General features: G+C 39.9%; 3 protein-coding genes across 6 annotated transcripts; all 3 read right to left on the bottom strand.

Moving 5' to 3' along the window:
- Positions 1 to 581: 581 nt before the first annotated feature.
- On the bottom strand, positions 582 to 7,166 carry LOC110044221 (uncharacterized). Its single transcript, XM_020749733.2, has 4 exons — positions 6,740 to 7,166; positions 5,613 to 5,932; positions 4,754 to 4,865; positions 582 to 3,205 (listed from the first exon to the last, which is right to left on the bottom strand). The coding sequence occupies exons 1-4, from the start codon at positions 7,035 to 7,037 to the stop codon at positions 2,880 to 2,882; spliced, it is 1,056 nt and encodes a 351-aa protein (XP_020605392.1). The 5' UTR covers positions 7,038 to 7,166; the 3' UTR covers positions 582 to 2,879.
- A 1,097-nt stretch (positions 7,167 to 8,263) lies between these two features.
- LOC110044219 (uncharacterized) lies at positions 8,264 to 11,462 on the bottom strand. 2 transcript variants are annotated; one of them, XM_020749732.2, is made up of 4 exons: positions 11,033 to 11,462; positions 10,176 to 10,474; positions 9,635 to 9,731; positions 8,264 to 9,100 (listed from the first exon to the last, which is right to left on the bottom strand). In XM_020749732.2, the coding sequence occupies exons 1-4, from the start codon at positions 11,325 to 11,327 to the stop codon at positions 8,706 to 8,708; spliced, it is 1,086 nt and encodes a 361-aa protein (XP_020605391.1). In that variant the 5' UTR covers positions 11,328 to 11,462; the 3' UTR covers positions 8,264 to 8,705. The 2 variants fall into 2 exon arrangements, with proteins under 2 accessions (XP_020605391.1, XP_020605389.1); XM_020749730.2 differs by having other exon boundaries at positions 8,264 to 9,121; positions 11,033 to 11,461.
- Positions 11,463 to 19,524: 8,062 nt separating this feature from the next.
- LOC110044238 (uncharacterized) lies at positions 19,525 to 27,507 on the bottom strand. 3 transcript variants are annotated; one of them, XM_089293331.1, is made up of 5 exons: positions 27,402 to 27,507; positions 26,665 to 26,818; positions 25,365 to 25,657; positions 21,866 to 21,986; positions 19,525 to 20,919 (listed from the first exon to the last, which is right to left on the bottom strand). In XM_089293331.1, exons 1-5 carry the CDS (start codon positions 27,414 to 27,416, stop codon positions 20,498 to 20,500), a joined length of 1,005 nt encoding a protein of 334 aa, XP_089149457.1. In that variant the 5' UTR covers positions 27,417 to 27,507; the 3' UTR covers positions 19,525 to 20,497. The 3 variants fall into 3 exon arrangements, with proteins under 3 accessions (XP_089149457.1, XP_089149455.1, XP_089149456.1); XM_089293329.1 differs by lacking the exon at positions 27,402 to 27,507 and having other exon boundaries at positions 26,665 to 27,171; XM_089293330.1 differs by lacking the exon at positions 27,402 to 27,507 and having other exon boundaries at positions 21,905 to 21,986; positions 26,665 to 27,171.
- Between the last annotated feature and the right edge of the window lie 441 nt (positions 27,508 to 27,948).

The following is a 27,948-nucleotide window of genomic DNA, read 5'->3' as shown; positions in this document are numbered from 1 at the left end:
GAGACCCCAATGATTCGTCAGTTTTAATTGAAACTACTCGTGCGTGAAAAACAAAGGTGTCAAGTTACCATTTGAAACTAACAATTAAGAATATCTCGTTACATTATTTTACCAGCGACAAAACAAATTTAAAAACTCCAGCAGAGAAAACTACTTCAAATGAGTATCTCAGTATTGATTCCAAGAAACGTTTTAACGAGAAGACAGTACTACTTCGTGAACAGCGCTACTTAATTGAGACGCATTCACAAACTGAAACATTTTGCGCAAACATAAATGGTCTGGACTTAATTCTTTTTTCGTGAACTGCACGTAATGCAAATGATATCGATGGGAACTGACCTGGCGAATACCATCACGGACGAAAGCCCCCTCAATTCTGCACTAAAAACAATTGTTCCTGTACTAGAAATCACTATGTTGTCGAGCGGCTAAGACTCATTTCATTGGAAATTTCAAGTAATCTGAAAAGCAAAGCCTTGATGACATGTTAGTGTATACCAAAGTCTATGATTCCTCGGCTGATTATAGAATTTTGAACTCTTTTGAAACCCATCTGCAAAGTCCAAACCATCCAAATATCAAATGAATATTTTAAATTTCTTTATTCAGTCTTCAAACGTAACATATCAAGAAAACTAGTTTGATCCTACTTCACAAATTGCCTGCTAGGAAGTTTCCAGCTCTTTCTTAACTTATCTTGAGAAATAACCTTCCAAAAATTATCCATCGTGGCATATATTGTGAACTTTTTCTCGCTTAGATCGCAGAGCTTTCGGTAACCGCTGACCAAGGAATTGAATGCAGGCCCCGGCAAAGAGGTTGTTTTTTCAGATAAACGTTATTAAATTATAAAGCAACCGGACAATAGTGAGCTGATTAAAGGTTCCCATGTTGGTATGCCAACTTCCAACTAGATACTTAGGGACCTGTCCATTAGAACTCACATTTGAACCATTTGGTTTGGAATAGATGAAAAAGTCGGTTCAGACCACTAAATTAAACTACAAAGAAAGAAGCCCGGCTAGTTCCTCTCTTTCTCTTCAGAAAACTGATAAAAGTCGTGTTAAGTGGCCTTCTCACGGTAAAGCAAAGTTGGCAAACTCGTGTTGGCAAACTCAAGTTGGTGTGTGTAAACGGCACAAATACAGTCCGCAAACAGGTCGGCAAACTTTAAGCGACAAATAGAACTTGCCTCTATTCTCGCCAACTTTTTCACCAACTTTTTCGTGCTGGTAAACTCGCATCTGACGTGTGAACGACTGGCAAACATGGCTCTATTCACGTGATTTATTTGCGTGACACTTCACAAAATGCCGGACGCAATTCAAGATGAACATGAGGCCATTTTTAAATTTATCGAAGAGGCTCACAGTTGTCCGGCTGTGTGAAACGTTTCATCTGTAGTCTACAAAGATACTAAAAACAAACGAAAGAGAATGGAGGAGCTTGCGGACAAACTGAGTTTCGTCCAAACCTTTCTTTTTTTCCACCGCTTTCTGTTTCTTCTCTTCTCTTCTGTTCACTATTCTACGTGAGTGCAACTGCACTAAGCTCGTGTTTTCACGAGAGATGTTTACTTTGATTTTGTTTTAACTTTATTGAAGTGAAATTTTTAATCGAGTAAACACAGTAGCAAACCTCGGTAAATGGCGGCAAAATCAAATGTAAGGCAACCTAGGTTTGTCGACAGTTGAACGCCTCATCAGGCATGGTTTAGCTCAGTAACCGACGGTAACCGAGGAAAAGCAGACGTTGTCGTGTTATCTTGGCAGCAAGTGTTCGCGCGTGCAGCGTGTAAAACGAGAAAAATAGATAAAGATTCCTCCTAATGTAGGTAGGTTTCAAGTCAACGGGCAAAAGCTAAATAAACTCAAGTTAGGCAAAGAAATCCCGGACTGCTGTTTCATCGTCCAGTGCCGTAAGCCTTTCCTTTCTGTTAGAAGCTCAGTAGCTTAGTAGCAGTGTACAGGCAGGCGCAACTAGAAGAAGACCTACCCAAAATAGAGAGAAAAAAAATCATAATTGCGGTCTATGGAGAAGAAAAGCAAATGTTAGAATTTAAAGCCACCCCTTAATAGGAAGAAGTAGCGGTAAACATTTACATAGCCCGGGCTCCCTGGCAGATGCCGTTTCAGGGCTTTTTCCGGGAAGAGGTTCAGCGAGATACCAAAATTTTCTTTCCACTATTCATCTATAAAGCTTTACATTTAAGGAGAGTTAGGCTCGACATCACCTCAAGCAAACTTACAACGATCTGCGTTCGGCATAGGGGTAAAGTCAAATTTTATAATTTTCCAATAGTTTCTGAGCAACATTGCAGCACTTGCGCATGCTTTCCGAGAAAACCTCAAACCGTCCGTTATATGCGGTCTACTTTAGTTTATTAGTTTCGTGTAAACAGCTTCTCTAAAAACTGCGGATTAGTTACGAAATCTCGGTACGCAGTAACCGTAGTAAACCTCTCATGAAAACACGGCATAAGTCGGCCATGTTGCAAATTACCGTGTGTTGTGATTTGACGCGAGTTTGACGTGTGAAACGAGTTTGCCAACTTTTTGAAGTTTGCCAACACGAGTTGCCAACTTAATTTTGCCGTGCGAAGGCCGCTTTACTCGATTTGAACAATTTGCTCGGAAAATGTCGCGCTATTTTTAATTTCCCACTCCATTGTTCTTAATGAAAGGCACCCTCTATCTTGTGCGTAACATCTTTGAAGGTGTTATGATTCTGTTTTCTGATTATGTTTTACAATACTATTTTGGCAGACTCTCCAACGAATAAAGGTTCATGACGCTACATAAATAAAAAAATTACAGTATTTCGCCTGAATTGGTTTTCATGCGGGTCCTTTATCCTTATTGCTCTCACTCTGTAGTTTATTCAGACAGAACAACAGCAACAACAACAATGACAACGACCACGACAACAACAGCAACAACAATAGGCAACCGATTTGTATGCCAACAAGGAGTGACGTCAACGACATGCATTGTAATTTCGCCGTTTCCCTGACTGACAAACTGTACTTTAGCATCATTTGTTGACCCATGGCGCTTCCTCAGATCTGATTTGTGTTTTTCAGAGGGCTGCCAGTGGTCCTCCCGCCTCAAAACGTCCTTTGGTTCGTAAGAGATCTCGCCATAACGCATGCGCGTATCCAGCAGCATTGTATTTGCAGGGTAGTCGGCAACCGGATAGGTGGCTAAAAGTCAAAGCAGAAAACCTGATAATGTAATTCATAATTCCATGGTAGAACCATATAAGGATATAAAATTAAACGAGACACGACGGAAACCTTTAGAATAACTTTGCTTTTAGTCTGAGTATTTTGCGATTGTTTCAATAGATCAATAACCATTTTCGATATGTTAACATTCTAACTTGGCTACGAAGCTTGGGGAATAAAACAAAGGAAATTAAATCAATTATTCATCCCTCAACCTCGATACGATTTCTTTTGTTCTATTCCCCCAAGCCTCGAAGCTACGTTAGAATTGCAGTGTATCGAAAATGGCCCATTCAATAGCTGTACTTTCCACAGACAACTGTTCAAATTTGCCAAACGATACAGCTGAATTTTGAAGCGAGGGAGTATCGGAATCTTTCATAATTTCAATTTAACCTGTTTTAATGTATATCCAGATTTAAACGCGATTTAATAAACACTAGGAAAACAGTATGTTCACGCAGGCTAAGGACTGTCTTGCTTCCTGCATGTTCAGCTGCATTGTAATTGGGAGGGGAGAGGGCTCTTCATGGCACTATCAGAAGTGCTTGCCGTACTTTCAAGGGTAGAAGATCGTAACTTCGTCACTGCATATTATGGTACCTTAGCTTTGGAGGTGGGTATGTTTTCATGCTCATGGTTATGCTTAGTCATGCTTTAGTAAGAAAAAGGCCTCCTGGGAACGTTCTAGACTCAGCTGCCAATAAACAGAAACTAAAATCAGGCACGAAAGTAGCTGAGACACTGCCGGAGAACAAACCTCCTCCCTTCAATTACAATACAGTACAATAAAAATTTTATTACCATTCCACATGGGGGCTTTTCAGTACTAATACTATTAAATAAGTTACATTAAAATTAAAATGAAATAAATCCACGTACCAAGGAATTATAAAAATGATATGAAATTAGGTAGAATTATGTGACAATATTGTATTATGAAGATAATAATTCACGTAAGAGTTTACTTCGTAATCTTCGTTTAAAAATATTCAGTAATTGTAATTTGTCCTATCTACACTCCTCATATTTTGCCCCGCTCTCTTCTTTCTAATGTTGTAATCACGTGACAGACTGACAGAGTCGACGAAGCCTGTTTCAACATTGATTGGAGTTGGGGGAGTGAGGGTTGGGGTGGCTATTTACGAAAAAGTTTCTTTCTAGCAAGGAAAGTACGGAACGTCTCATTTGCTGAAATGTCTCGACACTTTTGTCCCTGATTGAAGCTGTCAAGAAAACATTTTTCTTAATGGCCGGGCGGTGTTACTTATCACTCAGCGATTAAATTTGTGTCACTTTCGAGTGAAAATGAATTCGAACCACGCCCCACAAAAATAGTTCTTATAGAGCTGCTTTTCAAAATTCCTGATCAGCATCTCCGCCACTTTCATATATACCGGAGTTTTCACCGGAATTGCTTTTGTGATTTAAAATTTAAAACGCGATCGCCTCTCTTCGCTTCTTTCCGCTTATCACATTTCGACAACATTCTTCAAAACATTCATTAAAGACAAACTTTGTTACCTCCATAACCAAGTTTCCGTTCCTCTTTCGGCTGATCTCTGACGAATCTTGGCCGAGGGTCATTGTCAACTTTCGGCAGTAACTTCCCCGTGGCATCGACGTTCTTCACTGTCTACAAAGTGGATTAACCTTTGTTACGATACCTCTAATTCCTTCCGACCAACTCACTTCTCCCTCTCTTCCCTTCTCTGTAAATAATGTAAGCTCGATCACTGATGATTTTTTTTTTTGCTCTAATGAATGCAATTCTAACATGGCAATAGGCAAAAAGCTGTAGCTTTTGTTCTCTTTTCCAGCGCCTGTGTTTTTCTTTTGCAAAAGAGTAGTAAAGTTAGCACCCACCTTTAAGAACCTAGTAATTAAGAGACTGTAGGCTAACATTTTTGACATTTAAACTCGCATTTAAACCAGAACCCGTTGAGCCTAAAAATTGAAGTAGGTTGTTATTTAGGAAATATGTTGAGGTCTATTGATGATAAAGAACCTGAATTAAATCAGACGATCTAGAGCATAATGTATACAGTATTTCCTTAAAATGTACATACAGGTAGTCTCATATTCTCGGTGTAACTATAAGCTTCCTATCAATAAGGACGGGACCAAACCATTTGCATATGAAATACCAATTCAAGACCATAAAAAGCCTAATTTCTCAGTAGATACATTAAAGGAGACTTTTTAGGTTTACTTGGAAAAATTTAGGTTCTTATTTGTAGGTGGGTGTCTACTGTAATCAAACATGATCTGTAGGTGGCATTAGGCAAAAAAAAAATATAAGAAATTGACATAAAAACAGACACTCAAAAGGCTGGAATTTAAGTGAGTTAACTAGTAGAAAAATAGTTGTATATAGTTCTACCTCTCGCTGGATGTCTTTGACTGCTGGCGAAGTAATTTTAGGTTCTTCAGGTTTTGGCATGGGTACTAGTTTTGGCTTTGGCTGATATTCGAACTTCTGCCCTTTTTTTCTTGGATCAAAGTAATGCAGCAGCGCTTCTTCGTGGATCTCTCGGTGTTGTTTGTTCCAGGAAAAAATGAAACTTTTTCTTCCATCAAGGTATTCCTCATCGAACTGTGAAGCCACTTTCCTTCGAGCCCAACGTGAGATCACAGTACGATCCCTTTCGTCTTCATCTGTGTAGTGCTCGTCTCCACCAATCACTATTAACACCCTGCCATCTGGGTAAGAAGAATAAGATGTAAATTTGGTAATTCATTACAAATGACGGTCTAAAAATGGCTTTTAAACATTCAAAGAAAAACTTCGCACGGCGACAGAGGGGAAAAAAATGCTGTATATATTGCCACAAAAAAGCGATATTATTTCTCAGAAAAGTAAATATTCATCAATCCCTCGACCTCGATATGATGTATCCTTTACGTTGTTGTCAGTTCTTAATTCTCGATAACTCCTTGATCGTCGTAGCCAAGATATAGCTAAGGTACTGAAATCGTTTGTCAACTGTTATTTAAAGAATAAAACCCCTTCTCTTTGATCTCATAACTATTCTTTCAAGCAGAAGGGAAGGACTGCTTTTCAAGCAAAGGAGTTCGTGTCGAATAACGATTTATGTAAGTTACATGCTCCATGTCAGCGCCCTTTCCTGTACATCACTTTGCAATGAAAACAACAACGAGAAATAGTCTCACCACGTTCTGCATTTCATGATAGAGAAAGAACCAGCACACAGATCCTTACCAAAACACACGACAATAACTCAAACATTACCCCCGAAACAGCTTCCGCTTCGGTCGAACAACAATCGATCCGCATTGTAATCAGTAAATTTCGAAAGCGAAAGTCTTCGACTCGGTCTTCAAGTTCCGTTTTAATTCGTCACTTTCAGTCTTTTCGCCAAGGAATACCAAATAATATTTCTATACTTGGAACGTTTTGCCACATTTTGTCAATTCTCGAGTGCTGTGTTGTTCTCGTCCGGGGAAGATTTCGACTTCTTACACTGCCCAAACTTCCGCTCCACTCACCTGTGGCCTGCAGCAATGCTCTATAGATCTTTGTGTAACCAATACCAGCGTTGTCTTCGTTGATTGAGAGACGGGATTCCTCTGCATGGACGACAAAAATGGCAAAATCCATCTCCAGTTGAGGAAGAGTGGTTTCGCAAAACTTTGGCATTTCATTCACATTAAAATAGCGTTTGTCAGTTGAGAACTTGAAGCCATGTTTCTTCTGCACTCCTAATAAAAGGCTCTCTACCGCATCCAGCTTATAAGTGCCATCACAATTAAAAAGACCAACTCTCTGAGTCAACTGATTCGCCATATTATGCGAATGCCGTGAAATTTTCTTAACCAAATCCTCTATTCTTCTTTTTCTTATAAACCGCTCGAAAATGCGCTTATGTTTCGACGCGCTTTCCGAGAAACCTCGATCATGTGACGTTGTTTACAGCGAGGTTAGTCACGCAACGTACCCATATACCAAGTACGACACAATAGACCTTTGAACGGTGATAAAATCCTGTATCAAGATTAGCCATCTTGATGGGAAGACAACAGTGTCAGAAGCTAAACTGTTTCAGTGTATGGGAGTCCAATGGTAAGTAAGTTTCTTAACAATTAAATTCTGAATAATTTATGAATAGCCAAGTTACGGTGCTGGACAAAGGAATTGCGTTAGACAAATCAATGCAAAGCTTTCCAAGGCCTTTTTTCCCAAGAAAGAACGGTGTGATGTCTTCTACACTCGAATATCGAGGCTGAAATTTTTTACGAAATTTTAAGAATATTTTAAGAATAAACCCGAGGCTGAGATTTTGAAAAGAATGTAATTTTGCGATAAGTAAACAAAGATGGTAAATTGTAAGCTCCGTCGGTAATGAAATGTGAAAGGTGAATTGATCAACATGGCACGAGCGTGGAACAAAGAAAAGACTCTGACTCCCCGACAAGAATCCAACCCATGACCTCCCGGACACCGAACGCGTGCTCTATCCACTGAGCCACGAGAATTCAGGGAGAGCAACGTCATTCAACTGAGAACCAAAAAGGAATGGGGTAGGGGTCTATAAATAGGTTGGCCTAATGATGTAGTCGTTATTATAGGTCTTTGAACACGACTGGGAGGCTATTGATGATTTCCAATACAAGCCGACTGTAGAAGGTTTAAACTCGATATCTATCAATATATGTATGCTATATGCTAATGTTGTTTGAGCTTGAGAAGTGTTTAGTGTTGTCTAGCTCTGTAAGTAGTAGAATACAACAATTGCCATCGTTAAATTACCCAAGTAATAGTACTGGCCATATGGAGTAGTGATGCTGTAAGTGTCACGAAGTTGCTGCAACAAAATCGTGCTCAAAAATATTACTAGCAGTTGCTGCATAAATCCTGCACCCCACACCAGAAACTAACAGAGCCACAGCTTGTAATTTAGAACTGCATCAGTCTGATAGACCGATACATACCATAAATATGAGAATGTTGGATACCCAGTCTTCACTTATGAGCCTACGATATACATAAAAGTCTATCAAAATGGCGAGCAGTGAACATGAAAACAGTAATACTTTTAATTTATAACTGTCAGCTTTACATGACATTTTAACCACCCTACTGGCAGCTTTGAGCTAAATCATAAACGTAGCTGGAACTTACACTTCGCATAGCCATAAATAGTTATCGAAAACAAAACTGAGAAGACACTTGACCGAAAGGGTCGAAAGTAATATAATTTCCCCAAGCTAATCTCGGGGATGACCTGGATTCTAGTTTAGCTTGGGGGAATTACTTGCCCTGTCTCTCTTCACATAGAGTAGTACTAAAGCTTCGCTCGCTTCGTCATTTACGTTATTTATCTACTTTAAGGTTGATTTGACTATTTGCAATTTCTAAATATTGTTTCTACTGTCCCTGGGGCGTGTCGTTGCTGGTGAAGACATCGTTAAAATTCCTCTTTCTTAACGCTTTGCCCCTGTTTTAAATCCAGTCTTAAACTCTACTCGGACCTGGCAACTTGACATCTGGTGCGCCCCCAGGCTGCTCCCAGGTCGACATCCGCCAGATACCAAAAATTATCATCCCCAGTATACAAGCCGTAGTGCAGATAGTTGTGCGTTTACAATTGACTATCATACTCTTCACCCACGAGAAAATCCCCGTATCAGGAGATTGCACCTCAAACACTTTACAGTAAACTCCACCAACAGCATTGGCCATAAACTGTACATTAGCAACAGGGACTGATTGCCACTTTCGTTCCAGATCCAGCACGGCTCTTTCAGATGGCTTCCATCCTCGCTCCCAGATCTTCACGTCCTCTACTTTGTAGGATATTTTTCCATAAAGGACGCGCGTGTCTAAGAGCACAGTGCCATCTGGGTAGTCTGAGGGTAAATATCCAGAGGCTAGGGTTTAAATATAAAATGTCACTCTAAAAGTATGAGCTTACAGGTTCCAAGTGATATGGAAACAGTACGAGGTTGGGAGGGGGCGGGGGCGTTCTACTATATATAGCATCTGCTGTACAATCAGCGTCTAAATTAATCTCTTGACTTTGAATAACCAGATGATTACTTTAGAACGGAGAACTAGTTCGACTGCAGTATCGAAACGATCATGAGACGAAATGTGTGGCGAAAGAAGAGGAACGTGGAATGTGTGATGTGGTAAGGGGGACGTTGGAGCACAGAACAATGGCGATATACCGCCAGAGCACGGTTGCCTTCCCTCCTTTCTCAAGTTGCCCCCTTTTCACTTACACTGGCTAGGTTCATCTTTCCAACTTTTTATCAGGCTTCTTGTTTTTTTCCTATTCTGCATTCTCTCATTCAAGATTTAATAATATTACTGATGGTGACAATTGTGACGCAACATCACAGCTGAATGTAACTTATTGTCGTTTTCTGTTAGTATCTTACCTTCAAAACTGGGGGGTTCCACATCAATCGTTGTCTGCCCATCCAGGTCGTTTAGTCTTCGCTGACGGGTTCCGTTTTCATCCATCAAACCCGTTGGCTATGTAATGAATAAATAAACGAATAAAAATATGAGAGAATGAGTGAATCTGTAACGTAACAAACTGGCGAACGAAAAAAAAAAAAAACGATAAAAGAAACGAACAACTGTATAAGTACGTATGAATGCACGAATTAATGAAGGACGGAACGAGGGAAGGAAATTAAAAAAAGGATGGAAGGAAGGGAGAAAGAAGGAAGGAAGGAAGGAAGGAACGAACGAATTGCATAAATCAAAAGTAATTCAAAGCCAAAAATTTGATTAAAGTCATCCACGTAATATATTTTTAATGACCAGAAAGAGCAATTCAGGTGTTAAAATTATAATTTTAATGCTGACGTTTGAGTAGTTTGTTTTCTGGGGGGAAGGGGTGAGGGTATGTCTAAGGTTCTAAGAACCATACTTTTCTAACAAAATTACAAACAAATAACAACATACTAATACCTCTTTTGGAGTGTTTTTAGGTTCTTCAGGTTTTGGCAAGGGTACTGGTTTTGGTTTTGGCTGATATTGAAACTTCTGTCCTTTCTTGCTTGGATCAAAGTAATGCAGCAGCGCTTCTTGGTGGATCTCTCGGTGTTGCTTGTTCCAAGAAAAGATGAAACTTTCACTTCCATCGAGGCACTCCTCATTGAACTGTGAAGCCACTTTCCTTCGAGCCCAACGCGAGATCACAGTACGTTCTTCTTCGTCTTCATCTTTGTATTGATCGTCTCCACCAATAACTAGTAACACTTTACCCTCTGGAACAACAAGAATAAAATTAATCGAGAAATGTCAGCAACAGGAAAAATTCCCGAATCTTTCTCTGTGTTCGTTTATTTATTAATTTTGCTTCATAATAGGTTATATAAGTAACAAACGTGAGAAACCGAGGAAGAGTTTATAGTGGCAGAACGTGATAGGTCATGGCTGTTTAACAGATCTCGTTTACCAGAAGAAAATACCGTTTTTTATTGCAAGCCAGAAAAGGTAAGTTCCTTACTCAAGAGAAAACAAGTGTTACAAATGAGATTAAGGGAAGATTTGGGTCACGAAATTGATTACTAGTAAGTGGCTTTATATCGTGATGAAACGAAAGCGGAAGTAACTTCCGCTTTTCCTCAGTCCCTTTCTGACACGTGTTGCAATCGAAAGCGAAAGCTGTGTTTACTCTTTACAATTAGTCGACCAGTCCATCGCAAAACACCCTACTTAAACTTAAAATTTAAGTATTTCAGTTCAGCGTCTTCTGAATCAATGACCTCAGAAATGAAATTCAAAATTTATTGGCGCTATTTTATTAATCCTGATGAACTTACCCGCCGCTTGGAGTAATACTCTGTAGAGCCTCCCGTAACCAATTCCAGCGTTTTCTTCGTTGATAGAGAGACGAGATTCGTGAGCATGAACGGCAAAAATGGCAACATCCATCTGCAGTTTAGGAATGGCAGTTTCACACATCTCCGTCATCTGATGCAGGCGAAAATAATGCTTTTCAACTGCAATCTTTAACTTGAGTTTATCCTCCATTTCGAGCAGTAAAGCTTCAACTGAATTCAAGTTGTACGTATTATCACAGTTAAAAAGATGAAACCTCGTTAACTTCCTTTCCATCTTTATCCAGCTTTTACTTCCAAGGATTTTACAGATAAAACGTAAGAAGTTACTTCCTTGACGCAAAGCTCAGCTGCAGCCCGAAGGACACGTCGAACAGCAAACTTCTCAGAATTCAATTTCTTAGTAACGAAAAACTGTCACGCAACACACTTGTTGCGTGAAACACTATCCCGACCCAGATCCCCGGCGGTACCGATAAGAGAGTACCGTGATCACAATGAGAAGTTTATTTTCCTATTTTCTTTTTCCCCTAGCTTGCGGCGCGAATTGTCCACACACACTTTTTTTTTTTTAATAAGAATACATTTTATAACAATATCGATGCTGAAACTTGCAAAATTTTAAGAATTTTTTCCGAATAAACCCGAGGCCGAGATTTTGAAAAGAATATCATTTTGCACGTTTGTTCGATGCTAATAACATTTCTAAGTCATGTGTGCCATACCACGCTTTATTGCACGCCATCAAAGTCATGATAGGACCGGACAGACAATGTGACGTTGTGTAGACACAGCCCAAATGGTGATGTTTCTTTTTTCTTTTTTGACTCGCTGTTGGAATAAACAGTATTAGTATATTCTCAGCTCCGACTATTGCATTTCTAGCTCTCTGATTGGCTCAAAAACTCCGACTATGAGCCATTAGTCGGAGTTTTACCTTATATGGAAAACAGTGCGCCAAGTTTAAAAATTTTCCGCTCTGTAAAATTGTTGAAATAAAAATCGGCGGCAAAAACCCGATTAAGAATATACTAAAACAATTATTCCATTCGACCTTGTTGGATATGAAGTGATCATAACCAACTCGCGCTACGCGCTCGTTGGTTATTTATCACTTCATATCCAACGCGGTTTCATGGAATAATTGTTAAATAGCCTAAAATCGTGAAAAAAATACGAATATTCAGCCTGGGCTGAGTGTACGTTGCACAAATTTTAATTTTCCCATGGAGAACTTCAGAAACAAAAACCGACGCTAGTAGTCTTTTTTCCATTCCCCTTTATTACTAAGCAAACAAACGAACAAACAAACAGAGGTGCAACAAGCAAAGAGGCAAAGAAGAAAAGAAGGACTCAAACAGTGAAACAAACATAAAAAGAAGCAAACATGGAAACAAGCAAACAAGCTAACAAATGCAATAAAAAATATTTAATTTGGAGTTTGGGAGTCAAAATAAAACTTTTCCAGTCATAACTTTTATAGGAGACCTTGTCAAATATTAGCAGAACTGGGAACTGGGAGTTTGAAGAGGTTCATGCGTGGTGAAACACTTAACACACAAGAAATAAGCGAGGGATAAAAGAGTAGGCGATCAGGGAGACGTGCCCTATGGGGCGATGGGAAGCGAAACACATTACACTGACGCGGGTGAGGTCAGTTGGGCTGAAATGGACTTATCTGCGATCACTTTTCCATGAATTTCAATCAGCTCTTCCCTGCTTTTCTTTCCCAGTGGAGGAACTCTCGGCATTAAGGCCACGGTAAGGGGTTTCCTCAATGGAAGCATTGCTAGGTTACGATGTGGTCCAATCTCGAACTCTCATAACCGTGACAAACTTGCGTCCTCCAGACTGAAACCCGACATGAGATTGGATATAACATCACAAACCGCAAATCCGTCTTTTCATATTTTATTGCACCATTAGGTATCATTACCAACATTACATATATTTGTCTCTGTTATAGCCAAACTAGAACAACTAATGAAAATAGCCAAACTAGAGCAAATGGTAAATTCTCTGAAACACCAATTAAATTATGAGTATAGGCTGGTGTATAACAATATGAGAGAATTACAATATAGAATGGCCGCAGCCAGGATATATCATCATAAAATCTAAAAACGTTCTCAGGCTAAAAGTATAAACAGTATTCTCCGGCCAAAGTGTAATGAACAATACAAGCTTGATAGTTAATATATATATATATTAAGCTGAAGATATTAAGCCAAAAAAATTTCTTATATTTGTTATAGGAAAAGTAAACTTATTATATACTTAAATCAACTATTTTAATTTTGGTAAAATGGTTTGCGCGGAAAGGAAGTTTATTTCTCGAAACACAAAATTGTCAATGAAACATCCCGCGGGGGACATCTCTTGTGAAAAGGTGGAGGTGTAATTGCTAACTTTGCTATCAGTCATCATGTTGTTCAGGATAGGATGCCAGTGTCTCCACCAATCACGCTATCTGTTAGGCTTGCATTCAAAACCTGCGTAAAAGCGCCCGTCTTCAGTACTTGGATGATGGTTTCTATAGATCTGCACGGAATTTCCATCACTTCTTTTAAGATGAGAGCATTCAATGACAATGTCTTTATCATCGTAAGGGTCACTATGAGTACTTATTTGCGTCTTGATTTTGGAATGGCATCTTTTAAGGTTCAAACAACGCTTAGGCCACGCCCAAACTGATCGCCTCGAGAGGTTTTATTCAGTTTTTTTCGAAGAGCGTCTCCGTCCCTTTCATATGAGAGTTCGCCCGGGAAGAAATACATTTGAATGAGTTTATAAACGTACCTATGATGATTCTGTGGAGGTAAATTTGGCTTTTCTCCCTGTTTTTAACATTGTACAGATGGCAGACATAAAATGGCTTTAAACTAATTCTTACTAAGGTATTTCTAACCTCGGATTTGACTGTTATTTGGCCATTCTTAACATATGGCTGGAAATAGACTTTTTGATGTTGTTCAGAACATCATCTAACTTTCTGCTTATCGCTTGTGCTGACACTTTTCTCGGAGCCACTCATAAATTTCCCAAATACAATGAAGAGTCGCGATTATACGTACCTTGACTTTATCATAACGTAAATCCAATACAAAGGGACGAGAAAGTATGCTTTATCCAAAACCCACCTTTCACATCCCTGGTAAATACGGTAAAGAAACTCCTCCTTATGAGGTTTCACCAGGAGCCATAATCGGGGACGGAGACCGTAAGTGTCGGGATTCGCGCGCACCTATGATATGGGACAATTTTTCTATTTTTAGAACAAATTGCGCCATCCTGACGTCATATATCCGCGCGGATTCACGCACGTGTCGGGGGCTCTCGCGTGGATGTTGTCACGTTGTGTGATCAAATGGTGAGAGTTGAGGGATTCTTTTGCGTATTTTTCACAGCGATGGCAGGGAATAAGGCAGGGAATACGAACCAGGGCGCTTATATGTAGTTTTATGCTCTGAGCTAACGGAAAAGGTGGGTTTTTCAGGGTCGAAAACAAGACTTCAATCTCGCGCTGGGAATGAATACTAAGATCTGCTCACGCTAGTTGTAAGCTTACGCGTATGTTTTTGCGTTTGTTTGACTTAAGAATATAGCAAGAAAACTCTACACTCTGGTATCGAGTTAATTTGTGAGTTTCTCAGACAATGGTTCATCATAACCAAAACCTGTTTTGACGGTTTCTTATTGTTTCTGCTTGTTTGGTGAGTTGGCAAAAGTTTTTGAAAGGAAAGTCTGACGCGTACAATTAGCTCATTTGCATAGTGCAGCTCGTGCACTTTCAAGTCCGAATCGGTGTTTGAATTGTCAACAAATCTTGACAAAGATTTCTTTCGTTATCTTTTGTGCTGAGATGCTGTAACAAATTTCACGAACGCAAAAAAGGCTACTAACATCATGTGTGTTTCTTCAACATAAGCATAGTGAAGTTTTACACTGCGAAAATGAAAATAGACAAGGAGTTTTGATAGCTCGATCAACAAACTCGAAATCGTTATTCCAAGTTGATTAAAGAAAGCGTCATCGTAACTTTGCTGATTATTTCTGCTTTATTCACATATTTCCAGCTTAGCTTTTAATATGTTCTCAAACATTTATCAATCTTAAACATATTTAAAAACTATAGAGTTATTGTTTGAGTTCGATGTACGCTTTCACACGAAAGAGCGGCGGAAGTACAATTTGTCATGTTTACTGACTGTACGGAAAACACGCATCGGCGGGCGCTCTCATTCATTGACAACAGAGAATTTACTGGATTTTTACACGAATAAAACTGAGCAGTATCTACGGACGTAAAGTTATTGGGCCTTGGATGAAACATCAAGCGTTGCTTAAAATTCAAGCGAAACTCAAACTGGCAATTATTTTGTTTTACTTTTCGGTCGCGATAGACTGATAAATTCCTCGCAAGTGTGTGGCAAGAGGAGCTAGGAAACTACGAGGCCCTGAAACTCTGCTATATCTAAATATATCCAGCTAGTTTTCTGCTGTGTAATGGAAAAGCTGTTAATCTTCAACATATGTGAAATTTAAAGTGGAGTAATGTACAGCTCATGTAAAAGAAGCATCCGTCGGAACACAACTTGGTCAGCGATATATATAAGCTTACAGCGGAACATACCTAAATTCGACCATGTCTTACTTCACTCAAACCGGAGCAGCTTACGACGAAAATACTTAAGCAAAATTCCAACAGACGTGAAAGCGTTGAGTTGTGGGCCAAAAACATGAAAATTTTCGGGAATTTCGGACGCCATTTCCTCCGCGCGACATCCGCAAAAATCCTCGCAGCATGTACGCGCGTGTGCCGCAGGCGATGGCGCAATTTGTTCTAAAAATAGAATTATTGTCCCATATCATGGGGACAACCCTAATACTAGAAATGGCGCGCGCTTACGGTCTCCGTCCCCGATTATGGCTCCTGGTTTCACTTCAAATACCTTACAATAAACTTCATCAGTACCATCGGTGATAAACTGCGCTTTGGCAACAGGTATTGACTTCCAGTCTCGCCCCAGGTCCCGCATTACTTTTTCAGATGGTTGCCATCTTTGGTTCCCGTTCTCAACGTCCCACTCATCATAGCAGATCTGTCCATAACGCATGCACGTTTCTAGGAGCACCGTGCCCTCCGGGTAGTCTGCTGGTGCACTGCCAGCGCCTGACTTTACTCGAGGAACTGGAGATTAAAATTTTAAAATACAAGTGTGTTTTAAATTTAACCATGAACGTCTTAGTAAAGAGACACAGTAGAACCGTAGTAACTTAAGGTGGCTCAAAACAGTTTCCTGTTTTTTTTTTTGAGACTTTTAGAACTAGGTGCGATTTTTCAGGGTTTGAACTGCGCTGTTTTGAATGGCTGTGCATTTTTTTTAAAGGTAACTCTCCACTGTACCTTGCGTTGTGTTTAAGTCATAAATTAAGGTTGCACTGTTCTGTTGCATAGCAACAAACTTGACCCACTTTTTTCCATCAATTGCATCTATCTTAAAAACTAAGCCGGTGACTCCATATTTGTTTTTTTATAAAAATATTTCTATTACACAAAGAAGAAGAAACAGGGAAAATTAGAAAAAATTCTGCGGAGTAGATTTTGCTTAAATTTTAAAAAATGGAATTTCAAGATTAGAAAAATTCCACTCCACAGTTTTTTTTTTAATTTCGCACATGCATTCCGCTTATGCTGTTGAATAATAAAATCTCGACTTTGCAAGATCGCACTTTGCGCACGCGTGAAGGCAGTCCACTGCTCAGTAAGGCCCGCAATTCCACGCGAATAAAGGCGAATAGTGTTTTCTTTTTGCTGTTGTCGTTAACAGCATAAGCGGTAGACAAGAGTACCATAAATACCCGAAGGTGAATCTGGCCTAGCAAAAAGAACGAAGAAAACTTGAACAGTAGTTTTTTCCTGCTGTTTTTAGATTGATAGCCGGCGCGATCGATCGCAACATCAATCGCAATTTTAGTTTACGCTCCAGTACAGCGGTTTAAAAGGATGTTTTTTTTCTTTTGAAATTACCTGAAGGATGGACGTTTTCGAAGATAAAATAAGCGATATCGCAAACAGCTCACTAAAATAGGTGGGACAAAGTTTTACGAAGTAGGCCTAGCTCGCGCCGCCATGTTTGTTGTGAGTTTTGCAAACTTGAAATCTCGCGCCCTTTCTCGCGACCCCTCGGGTAATTGCATGATGCTTAGCGCTGAAGTGCCCGTTAGAGTCCAGGCTTCTCACGGAATTATTACTTTTTTGAGCCATTTTAAATCTGGAATGATTTGTTGACTAAAAAAATAGTGAAATCCAAGATGGCGGATCCAAGATGGCGGGTTAGGGTAGCCCCGGGATGAAAATCCTACTTGACTACTCTCCATTCTTTCTGTTGGCTTGCCGCCATCATTAGAGGCACTCACATGCAATATATTGCCACCAAAGTAAGCGAAACCATGTTGGTCATTTAAATGACATGGCAAGAAACATCAGTAACACTCTCGCCAAACGGCTCGTAAGTCACGTTTTTGTTCTTACCTCAATCATTGTGTCATCTCTTATCTTTTAAACAATTAGATAATGAGCTCGAGAGCGAATAATCTAATTGTTTTAGTTTAAATCTACAAGTCGTTCAAAACTTTACTCAAAATTCTCTTCACAGACACCTCAAAAACGAAAAGACGCGGTCGTCATTTTGTTAACAAGCGCATACTGTTGCGCTACTCACTATCTACAACAGAATAACTAGTGAGTAGCGTTGCCAATCAGAGAACGGCATTCATGATAGAACGCTAATAGATTTACACTAATACTGAACAGACGCAGGGCAACATGGAATCTTTTTGTTGAATAGATACACGGCTTGAAATAATAGAGCACGTATGTCCCGGATGTTACATTGTCTGCGCAATCAGCGCCCCTCTCATATGTAAACATTTTCGATTTTTCATGCTACAGGAGTTGGTGTTCCTTTGTTGTCTACGAAAAAAAATGTACTTTTGGGTTTAATAAAACTGCTGAACGTACTCGCGTTCTATATTATTGTTTTAGAGTAACCAGAACACCATCACCTGCGGTAAATGAAGCAGGCTCTTGGCCTATTGGCCATTTCCTTTGAAAATGTTACAAAATAATTGATTCATGCTTTAGCCTGCATCATCTGGTTGTGATGCTCGCTGGACGTTTTCAGAGGACTTAAGAAGCTAGAGCTACTCTGGCCGATGAAGCTCGAGTGACTCTTCCCCTGTAATCATTATGTACCTCTTAATTTACTGTAGTGTAGTAGCTCTGGTAAGCTTGCCATTCTATTTGTCGTCATTGCAGCAGCTGTTATTGTTTTGGGGCTAGGGGACATTGTTTCTGTTGTTTGTTCTATTTTCCTCTCATGCTCAAAGGGTTTCAAGCCATTCATGTGAGACCTTACGAGAGCTGTTACATGACCCTAATTTATGTTTTTTTTTAAAATTTGTTTTTTACCTTTTAAGTTGTGCAAATAGTCAGTATTTCTACCACTGTAATTACAGTATATTATTTTTTTGTATAGAAATTTAGGCCTGAGAAGGAGTGTGAGAGAGACAATATAAGTCTATAATTTTAGAATTTCTTTCTTGTTATTATATTCTGAGGTGTCCTTGCTAAGTGGGGAAATGCTATTTTCCAAGCAAATATACTACTAAAGAAAATTAAAGATAATTCAGTGACTAGGAATCAGCCATGTTTTCATACGAATAATTTGTCAGCTTTTACGGGACCGGTGTTTGGAGAGACTCACGTGGGTGATTTTCTGCCATTTAAAAAATGCCAGAGGAAACATAAAAACATAATCAACTTGAAAAAAAAAAAAAAAAAAAAAAATCAGAAGAGGTGATCGGTCTGCTTGTCACGCACACGTGTCTAACTGTGTTAATGGGGCGACGCGAAGCAAAACATATCAGGCTGGCAGGTGTAGGATGTAATATATCAAACACGAAAGACCGTGTTTGGCCACATTTCCAAACACCGAGAATAGAGTTGAAAATACGACGCACCGCGGAGTATTTTTGACGAACTTCGAGGTGTTTGGAAATGAGGTCAAACACTGTCTTGAGTGTTTGATATATCTTCTCAATCGAAACTAATACTAAGGAGAAAACGGAGAAATAAAATCGTAAAAATCTATGCTAATTAAAATCAGATATCCAAACACCGTCACTGTCATGATTTCCTTTGTTTAAACTTGATGAATTGTTAATGAGTTTGAGAAGAGCTGGGGCTAAAACGATCACATGTATTTCAATGAGCCTTTCCCTGCTTTTCACTCCCAATGGAAGAACCATCGACATTGACGCACCTGCAAGTTATTTCTTCAATGAAAGCGAAGCACGCTGCTCGCCTAGGAAATCAGAATTAAATTTGAAAATCTCTAAACAAACATGTGTTCCACAGACTAAAACCACACATGAGAATATATGTATTGAACATCACAAACTACACATGCGGTCGTTTCACATTTTATTCCTTACATCAGGTATCATTACAAAGTTACACACGTATTTTTCTCCCTTCTAGTCAAACTCATGCAATTAAATAATGAAACTTGAACAGCCAAACTAGAAAATATGATAAATATCTGAAAAGGTACCTATTTCATACTTATTCCAGTCCGAGGCTTAAAACGCATCAGCTATTTTAGTTTTGTTAATAAAAAATTGTCGCTGTCTCACTTGGATAATGGAATATTCAACACTTGTTCACAGATGAAAGCATTCAATGGTAATGTGTTTTCATCATTAGGGTCACTGTTACTTCTTATTTGTGTTTTGATTTTAGAATGGCGTCATTTAGGGTTCAAACAAAACTTGAGCCACGTCCATATTGATCGCCTTGTTGTGTTTAATTCATTTTTTCGATGAGCGCCCGCTTCGCTCTTATAAAGAATTCCCTCGGCAAAACACATCAGAAAAAGTTCATGAACTTTGCTATAGTGATTTTGTAAGGAAAAGTTGGGCTTTGCCCCTGTTGTTGTTTCTTACATTATACATTATTGGTATCAAACGATTGTTAAACCAATAGATTAACAAAACAATATTTCGGGTTACACGGCTAATTAATTAGTCACTCTTACTATGCAACTGGAGCGAGGCTTTTTTACTTTGTTTAAAATTTTAGCTCAATATCAACGTTTGGCTTCCGTTGCTTATCGCCTGTTCTACCACATTTCGCGAAGCCACTCATAAAACCATATTAGCAACGCCCAAATAAGGTACAAACAGGCGATTACACATGCCTTAATTTTTATAGGTCATAGTTATTAAACGGTTTTTAAACCAAACGACAAACAAAACCTTACGTATTTTCTATTTCGGGTTAGACGGCTAATCAATAAGCCACTCTTACCATGCAACTGGAGCTAGGCTTTTTTTGTTGTTGTTGAACATTTTAGCTAAACTTCATTATTTAGCTTCCGTTGCTTATCGCCTGTTCTGCCACTTTTCGCGAAGCCACTCATAAAACAATATTAGCATCGCCCAAATAAAGCACAAACATGCTATTACACATGCCTTAATTTTTTCAAAACACCACCCTAAGCATGAAATGAAAAGAGCACATAACCATGGACACCAACCCTCCTTACGAAGTTTCACCTCAACCACCTTAGCATAAACGCCGCCAACACCATTAGTGATAAACAACACTTTGGCAACAGGTACTGTCTTCCAGTCTTGTCCCAGGTCCCGCACAGTTTTTTCAGATGGGCGCCATCCTTGGTCCCAGCTTTGAAGGTCTTCCTCATCATAAGAGATTTCTCCATGATGCAGGTGGGTGTCTAGCAGCACCGTGCCCTCTGGGTAGTCTGCTGGTACAGTGCCAACGTCTGGTATTATTCGAGGAGCTGGAGATGGAGTTAAACAACATGTATGCTTATAAGTGAAGCCATGTACGGCTTAGTATAAACGGGGCGCAGTTAGTAGGACGTAGAGCGCGGAAAATGGAGCGAGGGACGTGGGGGGTGCACAACAATGGAGGTGGTCTGTGGGGCGTAGGACGTCGAAATTGAAACAGAAGACCCACGTTTAACCAAAAAACCAACAACAACTAAAATTAGAAAAGGTAAATGAATAAGATCCAAGGTCTCATGTTCAATAAAATTTCAATGGTTTCATGTCAGGTATTGCCAAAACAGAGGAGCCTAGGTTGAAGTGTTCCCCTCTGAACTAGGCTTTCCCAGATACGCGCGCTGCAAGTTTGACGGAAACGTGGTAAAAACAGTATTCGGTATTTTAAGGTTTGGTTGATCCCAATGATTGGAGGAGCCTACTGTCGTCCGCGTACATGGCGGGATTTGACGCATGAGTGATTGACTTTGGCCGAGCCGCGCTGGCAAGCAGGGCACCCGTGAGATGCAGATACTACTTAACTACTCTCTATTCTCCGGGCCGCCGCACGTGTGATGTCGCGCCATGAGCCAAGACGCTCATCTTGCTGGTTAATTAACCCTGGTTTGTAATTACGGTTGAATCCCATTGTCTGTAACTTTCAAGGAAACTAAAAAATAGCTCGCGGGGGCTTGAGATAGTTGATAGTAAGTTACTGAAAAAGCATACCCAGGGGAAAATGATTTGAGTTCAGATAGCGGGAAGTTTGAGATTTCGGACAACTGTAATTATAACCCCCACACCTCCCAATCTGGCCACAATCCGTCCGGGAGCTATTCTATTCCTGGCAAATATAGACTTTAAATCCTTACTCCAGTAGTAGAAACTGCAGCTATCCATCAAATATGTTTTGATAGCATAGCCAGACAGGAATTACCAAAAATTCCCCGAACGTAATTTTACCTCCATAACTGGGCTCGTCCAGGTCAACTGGGAACTCACTTTTTTTATCGTTTGGTCTTCGTGGACGGCTGTCAGTTTCAGAATGTGGTAGAAGAGGTTCTCTGTCATCTGAGTGCAGAGGCTATGTCATAAACATGTAAAGAAATAAAGGTCAATAAACGTAATGAGTCGGGGGAGGGAGGAGGGAAGAGGGAAAACAGGAAGACGAGGAAGCTAAAGAGGAAGGGAGGGGGAGGAATGATGGACAAAATTACTAGAAAGACTTTATGAATGAATGGACGAAACAATCTACATTCATCTACATCTAAATTTATTAAGTTGATAAAATCTTGGAAGACATCACATCAACTATACATAAGAACTAAAATAGAATATATATATATATGCATAAGTAAGATAAAAGTAAATGTGTCAAAATAACACGATAAATAAATAGTAATTCCTAGTTACAATTTACTTTACTTATTTCACATACTTCCCTATATTTAACTTAAAATCAGATAATGACTTGCAATTTACTAAGTCGGCGGGCAGTGAGTTCCACTCTGTTATTGATCTAGAAAAAAAGGAAAACTTAAAAACGTTCTTAGATACTTTTGGCATCCTATATTTAAAAGCATGGCTGTTGCGTGTTCTTTTTTCACTGTTTGGTATTAAGTGTTCTTCTGTAGTTATGTCTACCAGGTTATGGCTAAGTTTGTACATTAGAGCAAACAAATTAGGAACTAACGACTAAATGACTAACAGAGTAATCGACTGACTGACTAACTGACTGACTAACTGACTGACTGACTGACTGACTGACTGAATGAATGAATGAATGAACGAATAAATGAATGACTGACAGTTCGAAAGATCGACAGATCGACTGATCAACTGATTGACTGACTGACTGATCGACTGATCGACTCACTGACTGACGGAGTGCCTGAGTGAGAGGGTCCACAATAAGGTTCTCAGATCCCGCTTTCCCGCCCGTTTTTTCTTGTTAATCCCGCCATCCCGCCCTTTTTTGCTTGAAAATCCCGATCTCGCTCACTTTTCAAAGACGTGTCTGTGTTAATATTAAGTTGTTAAATTAATAATTAACAGAGAAACTTTTTATAAATTAATTGCGCATAAAAGGCTTACCTTTATTCAATGGGTAGCAGATAAGTTAGCACAAATGATTGTTAAGTTTCTTTTTTGCAAACGATGAACTGCTTTGTTACTTTTCTTTTGTCCACATATCGGTGAAACAATCCCATATTGAAGTCTTGGTCTTGAAAACTCAAATGTAGGCAAGGCGTTTTAAAAGAAGTAAACACACCTGACAGTTTCTTTCAAATCTTTCAGCGTCTTCATATTCCTTGAAATCTGGGCTCAGAACTTTTCTTTCCGAAGGAACGCATTCCCGCTCACACACTTTCGTCATATATTGCGACGCAATTTATAATTCCGCATACTTCGTTCGGTAGAACGTTATCACCAACATCTGGTGCATGTTGCCATACTTGGCAAAAAAAGCCAAGCGCTCTGGAAAAGGTCGAAAGAATAACAAACTAGAAGGAATCGGGAGATCAGGATTACCGTGAGATGCAAACATCGACTATGTCGAAAATGAACAGATTGGTCTCTTGACAGATGTCTTTGTTATCAGAGGCCAACACAAAAGATTACAATAGGACTCAAAGACCTCATACAGTCTGATATAGTCAAGTGATAATGAATATGCTTGACAGAACCTGACGGGGTACAGGGCCGTTGCTGTTCATTACTTGAAACCTGAAACAGAATTGAAATCCCGTATCCCGCTCTTTTCCCCTTGCAAATCTCGCATCCCAACCCCATAAAAACACAAAATCCTGCACCCGCTTGTAATTGAAATTCCCGCTTCCCGCCCCTGATTTCAGCTCAAAACCCGGATATCACCGAGAAAAAAAGCCAAATATTAATCCTGCATCTCACCAAACCTATTGTGGACCCTCGACTGACTGACTGACTATCTGACTGACTGAAGGACTGACTGATCGACTGATCGACTGAGTGACTGACTTACTGACTGACTGACTGACTGACTATCTGACTGACTGAAGGACTGACTGATCGACTGATCGACTGAGTGACTGACGTACTGACTGACTGACTGACTGACTGACTATCTGACTGACTGAAGGACTGACTGATCGACTGATCGACTGAGTGACTGACGTACTGACTGACTGACTGACTGACTGACTATCTGACTGACTGAAGGACTGACTGATCGACTGAAAGACTGAGTGACTGACTGACTGACTGACTGACTGACTGAACGAATGACTGATCGACTGACTGACTGACTGACTGAAGTACTGATTGGCAAAGAAACTGAGTGATTGACCAACTGACTGACTGACTGACTAAAGGAGTGACTGACTGAAGGACTAACTGATCGACTGACTGACTGTTCGACTGACTGACTGAAGGACTGATTGGCAAAAAAACTGAGGAATTGACCAACAGACTGACTGACTGATCAATCTGACTGACTGACTGATCGACTAAGTGACTGACTGACTGACTGACTGACTGACTGAACGAATGACTGATCGACTGACTGACTGACTGACTGACTGACTGAAGTACTGATTGGCAAAGAAACTGAGTGATTGACCAACTGACTGAGTGACTGACTAAAGGAGTGACTGACTGAGGGACTAACTGATCGACTGACTGACTGTTCGACTGACTGACTGAAGGACTGATTGGCAAAAAAACTAAGGGATTGACCAACAGATTGACTGACTGATCAATCTGACTGACTGACTGATCGACTAAGTGACTGACGTACTGACTGACTGACTGACTGACTATCTGACTGACTGAAGGACTGACTGATCGACTGATCGACTGAGTGACTGACTTACTGACTGACTGACTGACTGACTGACTGAACGAATGACTGATCGACTGACTGACTGACTGACTGACTGACTGAAGTACTGATTGGCAAAGAAACTGAGTCATTGACCAACTGACTGAGTGACTGACTAAAGGAGTGACTGACTGAAGGACTAACTGATCGACTGACTGACTGTTCGACTGACTGACTGAAGGACTGATTGGCAAAAAAACTGAGGGATTGACCAACAGACTGACTGACTGATCAATCTGACTGACTGACTGATCGACTAAGTGACTGACTTACTGACTGACTGACTGACTGACTATCTGACTGACTGAAGGACTGACTGATCGACTGATCGACTGAGTGACTGACTTACTGACTGACTGCTGACTGACTGACTGACTGACCGAAGGACTGACTGATCGACTGATTGACTGACTGAAGTACTGATTGGCAAAGAAACTGAGTGATTGACCAACTGACTGACTGACTGACTGATTCTGAATATTTCTCTTTCTGCCAGCACATTTTTAGGGCCATCCCTTTAACGATTTTCCAGTTACTACCATTCTTTCATCAAAACAAAATTACCAATGATAGCGACAACAAGTTTAACTTAGGCTGTCATACCTCGTCATCGTTTTCCACGGCTGGTTCTGGCAAGGGCACTGGTTTTAGTTTTGGTTGATGTTCAAACTTCTGTCCTTTCTTGCTTGGATCAAAGTAATGCAGCAGCGCTTCTTCGTGGATCTCACGATGTTGTTTGTTCCATGAAAAGATGAAACTTCTTCTTCCATCAATGCACTCCTCATTGAACTGTGAAGCCACCTTCCTTCGAGCCCAACGCGAGATCACAGTACGTTCTTCCTCGTCTTCTCCTCTGTAATTATCGTCTCCACCAATCACTATCAAAACTCTGCCACCTTGAAAGAAATAATAATATTCTAATAAGTTCTATATTTAAGTTTAGCCAAGTGATCTACTTGCTTGCAATATTGCATTTTGCATCGTTCTTTGTAAACACAGGAATGACATATCAATGCATTTTTTTTAGCTTTAAATCATGCAATAATACGAGAATAAGCTTACGTAGTTCTTTACGTGTACGTCATTGTTGACATATCTTGATGTAAACACACACATAAGTTTGAGAGAATGCGCAAGCGGCTTCAGTGTAGACTCCCGAGTTTACATTTATCTCTCTAATTTTAAGCCTCGTAAACGTACTCTTGCTTTTCTAGCTACTTAAACGCGTACAGTCGTGCACCGCAACATTCTGAAAACACGAAGATCACGAAGGACAATTCTTCATTTTGACCTGACAGGTGGCGTAAGCGAAAGCGATGATGTTTACACTCCAAATTGGCCAAATTGGACTCTGATCGATCTCGGTCTGATCTTAAGCCTGATCGAGTTTCTATCATTGTTCTATGAACTTTATCCTTGCATGATGTTTGTCTTAACCGTTTAGAACCGCTAAAATTAAGAATGATGTCTTGTTTTGTTACAGTCGTTTTACTCCTGCTTCCGTTGTTTCAACCTGTTCCTTTATGGCCACTGTGTCGTTGTTGGGGCTCCCTGTCATTTGTCCGTAGTGCGATACATACTGATAGAGCGCAAAAATTGCATGGGGGTTGTCTGTCGTGAATCGAAAGCAATGGCAGCCGTTTCTTCGTCTTCCTGTCGCCATACAGAACCAGAATATACAATTGAATGAAGAGGATGAATAGCTTTCAATTTTCATGTTTTAATATATTCCCTTCGAGATGTGGAATTTACACCATTCCATATTTAAGAAACTCCTGCCGAAAAACGTCAATGAACGCAACGTTTTCTATTTTCCCACGTAAACGATTTTACGAAGAAAACATTGATCAAAACAGTTATTTCAGTTTTTCTTATTCTTATTCATTATCTTACGAAGACTTACCTGTGGCCTGCAGCAATGCTCTGTAGAATCTCGCGTAACCAATTCCAGCGTTGTCCTCGTTGATGGACAGCCGAGACTCGTGTGCGTGAACGACAAAAATGGCGAAATCCATTTGCAGCTTGGGTATGGTGGCTTCACACATCTCTGAAATTTGCTGGAGGCGAAAATAACGCTTTTCAACCAAAATCTTGAAGTCATATTTGCTTTCCATATGACGTAGCAAATTTTCGACTGAATCTAACTTGTACGTATTATCACAGTTGAACAGATGAAATTTCATCAGCCTCGTAGAACTCTCCATTTCTCTAGGATTCGAACTCTGGGGCTTTACAGTAATAGAGCGAAGTTTTCGTAGTCTACGACAAATTACGACTGCACAAACATGTCCTTCCCGCCTGGTATAGAGTCTGCTCAAGATTCTCGGAAATCCAATCGGTCACGCAATGAGGAGACAGAGACTTCCGGCCTTTCTTCCCCTATTCTCTGGTTCTGAGCTCGTGACCAATTCTAAGAATTAATACCGTTACAAAAGCTAGCTTTAATACACGAAATTCAGAGAAAAACTATTGTTCCGGAAAAATTCATTATATTAAGTAGAAAAGAAATGGAGATGCTGTCAGTGGGGTTTTATCTCTTCATCTGTGACAACACTTGTAAATTTAAAGCCGGTGGTGGTATTGCTGTTCGAAATGAAATATCTGTGAGACAACCATGCTCAAACTACAGATAGAGCTCACCGTTTTGTGGTCCATTGCGATAAATCCCGACTCTCAATCAACTAAGACAACGCTGGTATTGACTGATCTGCAGCGGAGCGTTACTGCAGGCTAATGACGAGTGGTTGAAAGCCGGAAGTGAAGATAGGCACATGACATGATATAGAACTCGTTTTAATTAATTATTTTAATTAATTAATATATATTTTTTAATTCGTTTGGATCAACATTACGTAAAGATACCAACACAGTCCCTTTCACAAGTGAACGATGTCACTCTTTCGTCGTGGGACCTAACGTACATAACAAAGGAATTGTTCACACTTTTGTTTTACTTCAGTATGGTACAGAGATTATTGGAGGGTTCACCTCAAAGATTTTTTCGTGTTATTTTTGCAATTGCTGGGCCATATGTGTTTATCAACACACCCCCTGTTGACGAGAGCTTCCGAGCCTCGTCAATTAGTAATGTTTTTAATATTTGTGAGGAAAAGAGACTTTTCCTTTTAGAGAGGTAAAAAACAATCACTCCATTACAAATGACTTCATTGTAATTGGTCGTGAGCTG

Source organism: Orbicella faveolata, unplaced genomic scaffold (genome assembly GCF_042242905.1).
Source record: "Orbicella faveolata isolate gen_17 unplaced genomic scaffold, um_ofav_v1 contig_25, whole genome shotgun sequence".
Lineage (NCBI taxonomy): Eukaryota > Metazoa > Cnidaria > Anthozoa > Scleractinia > Merulinidae > Orbicella > Orbicella faveolata.
The sequence above is the reverse complement of the archived record's forward strand: the minus strand, read 5'-3'. Positions and strand labels throughout refer to the sequence as shown.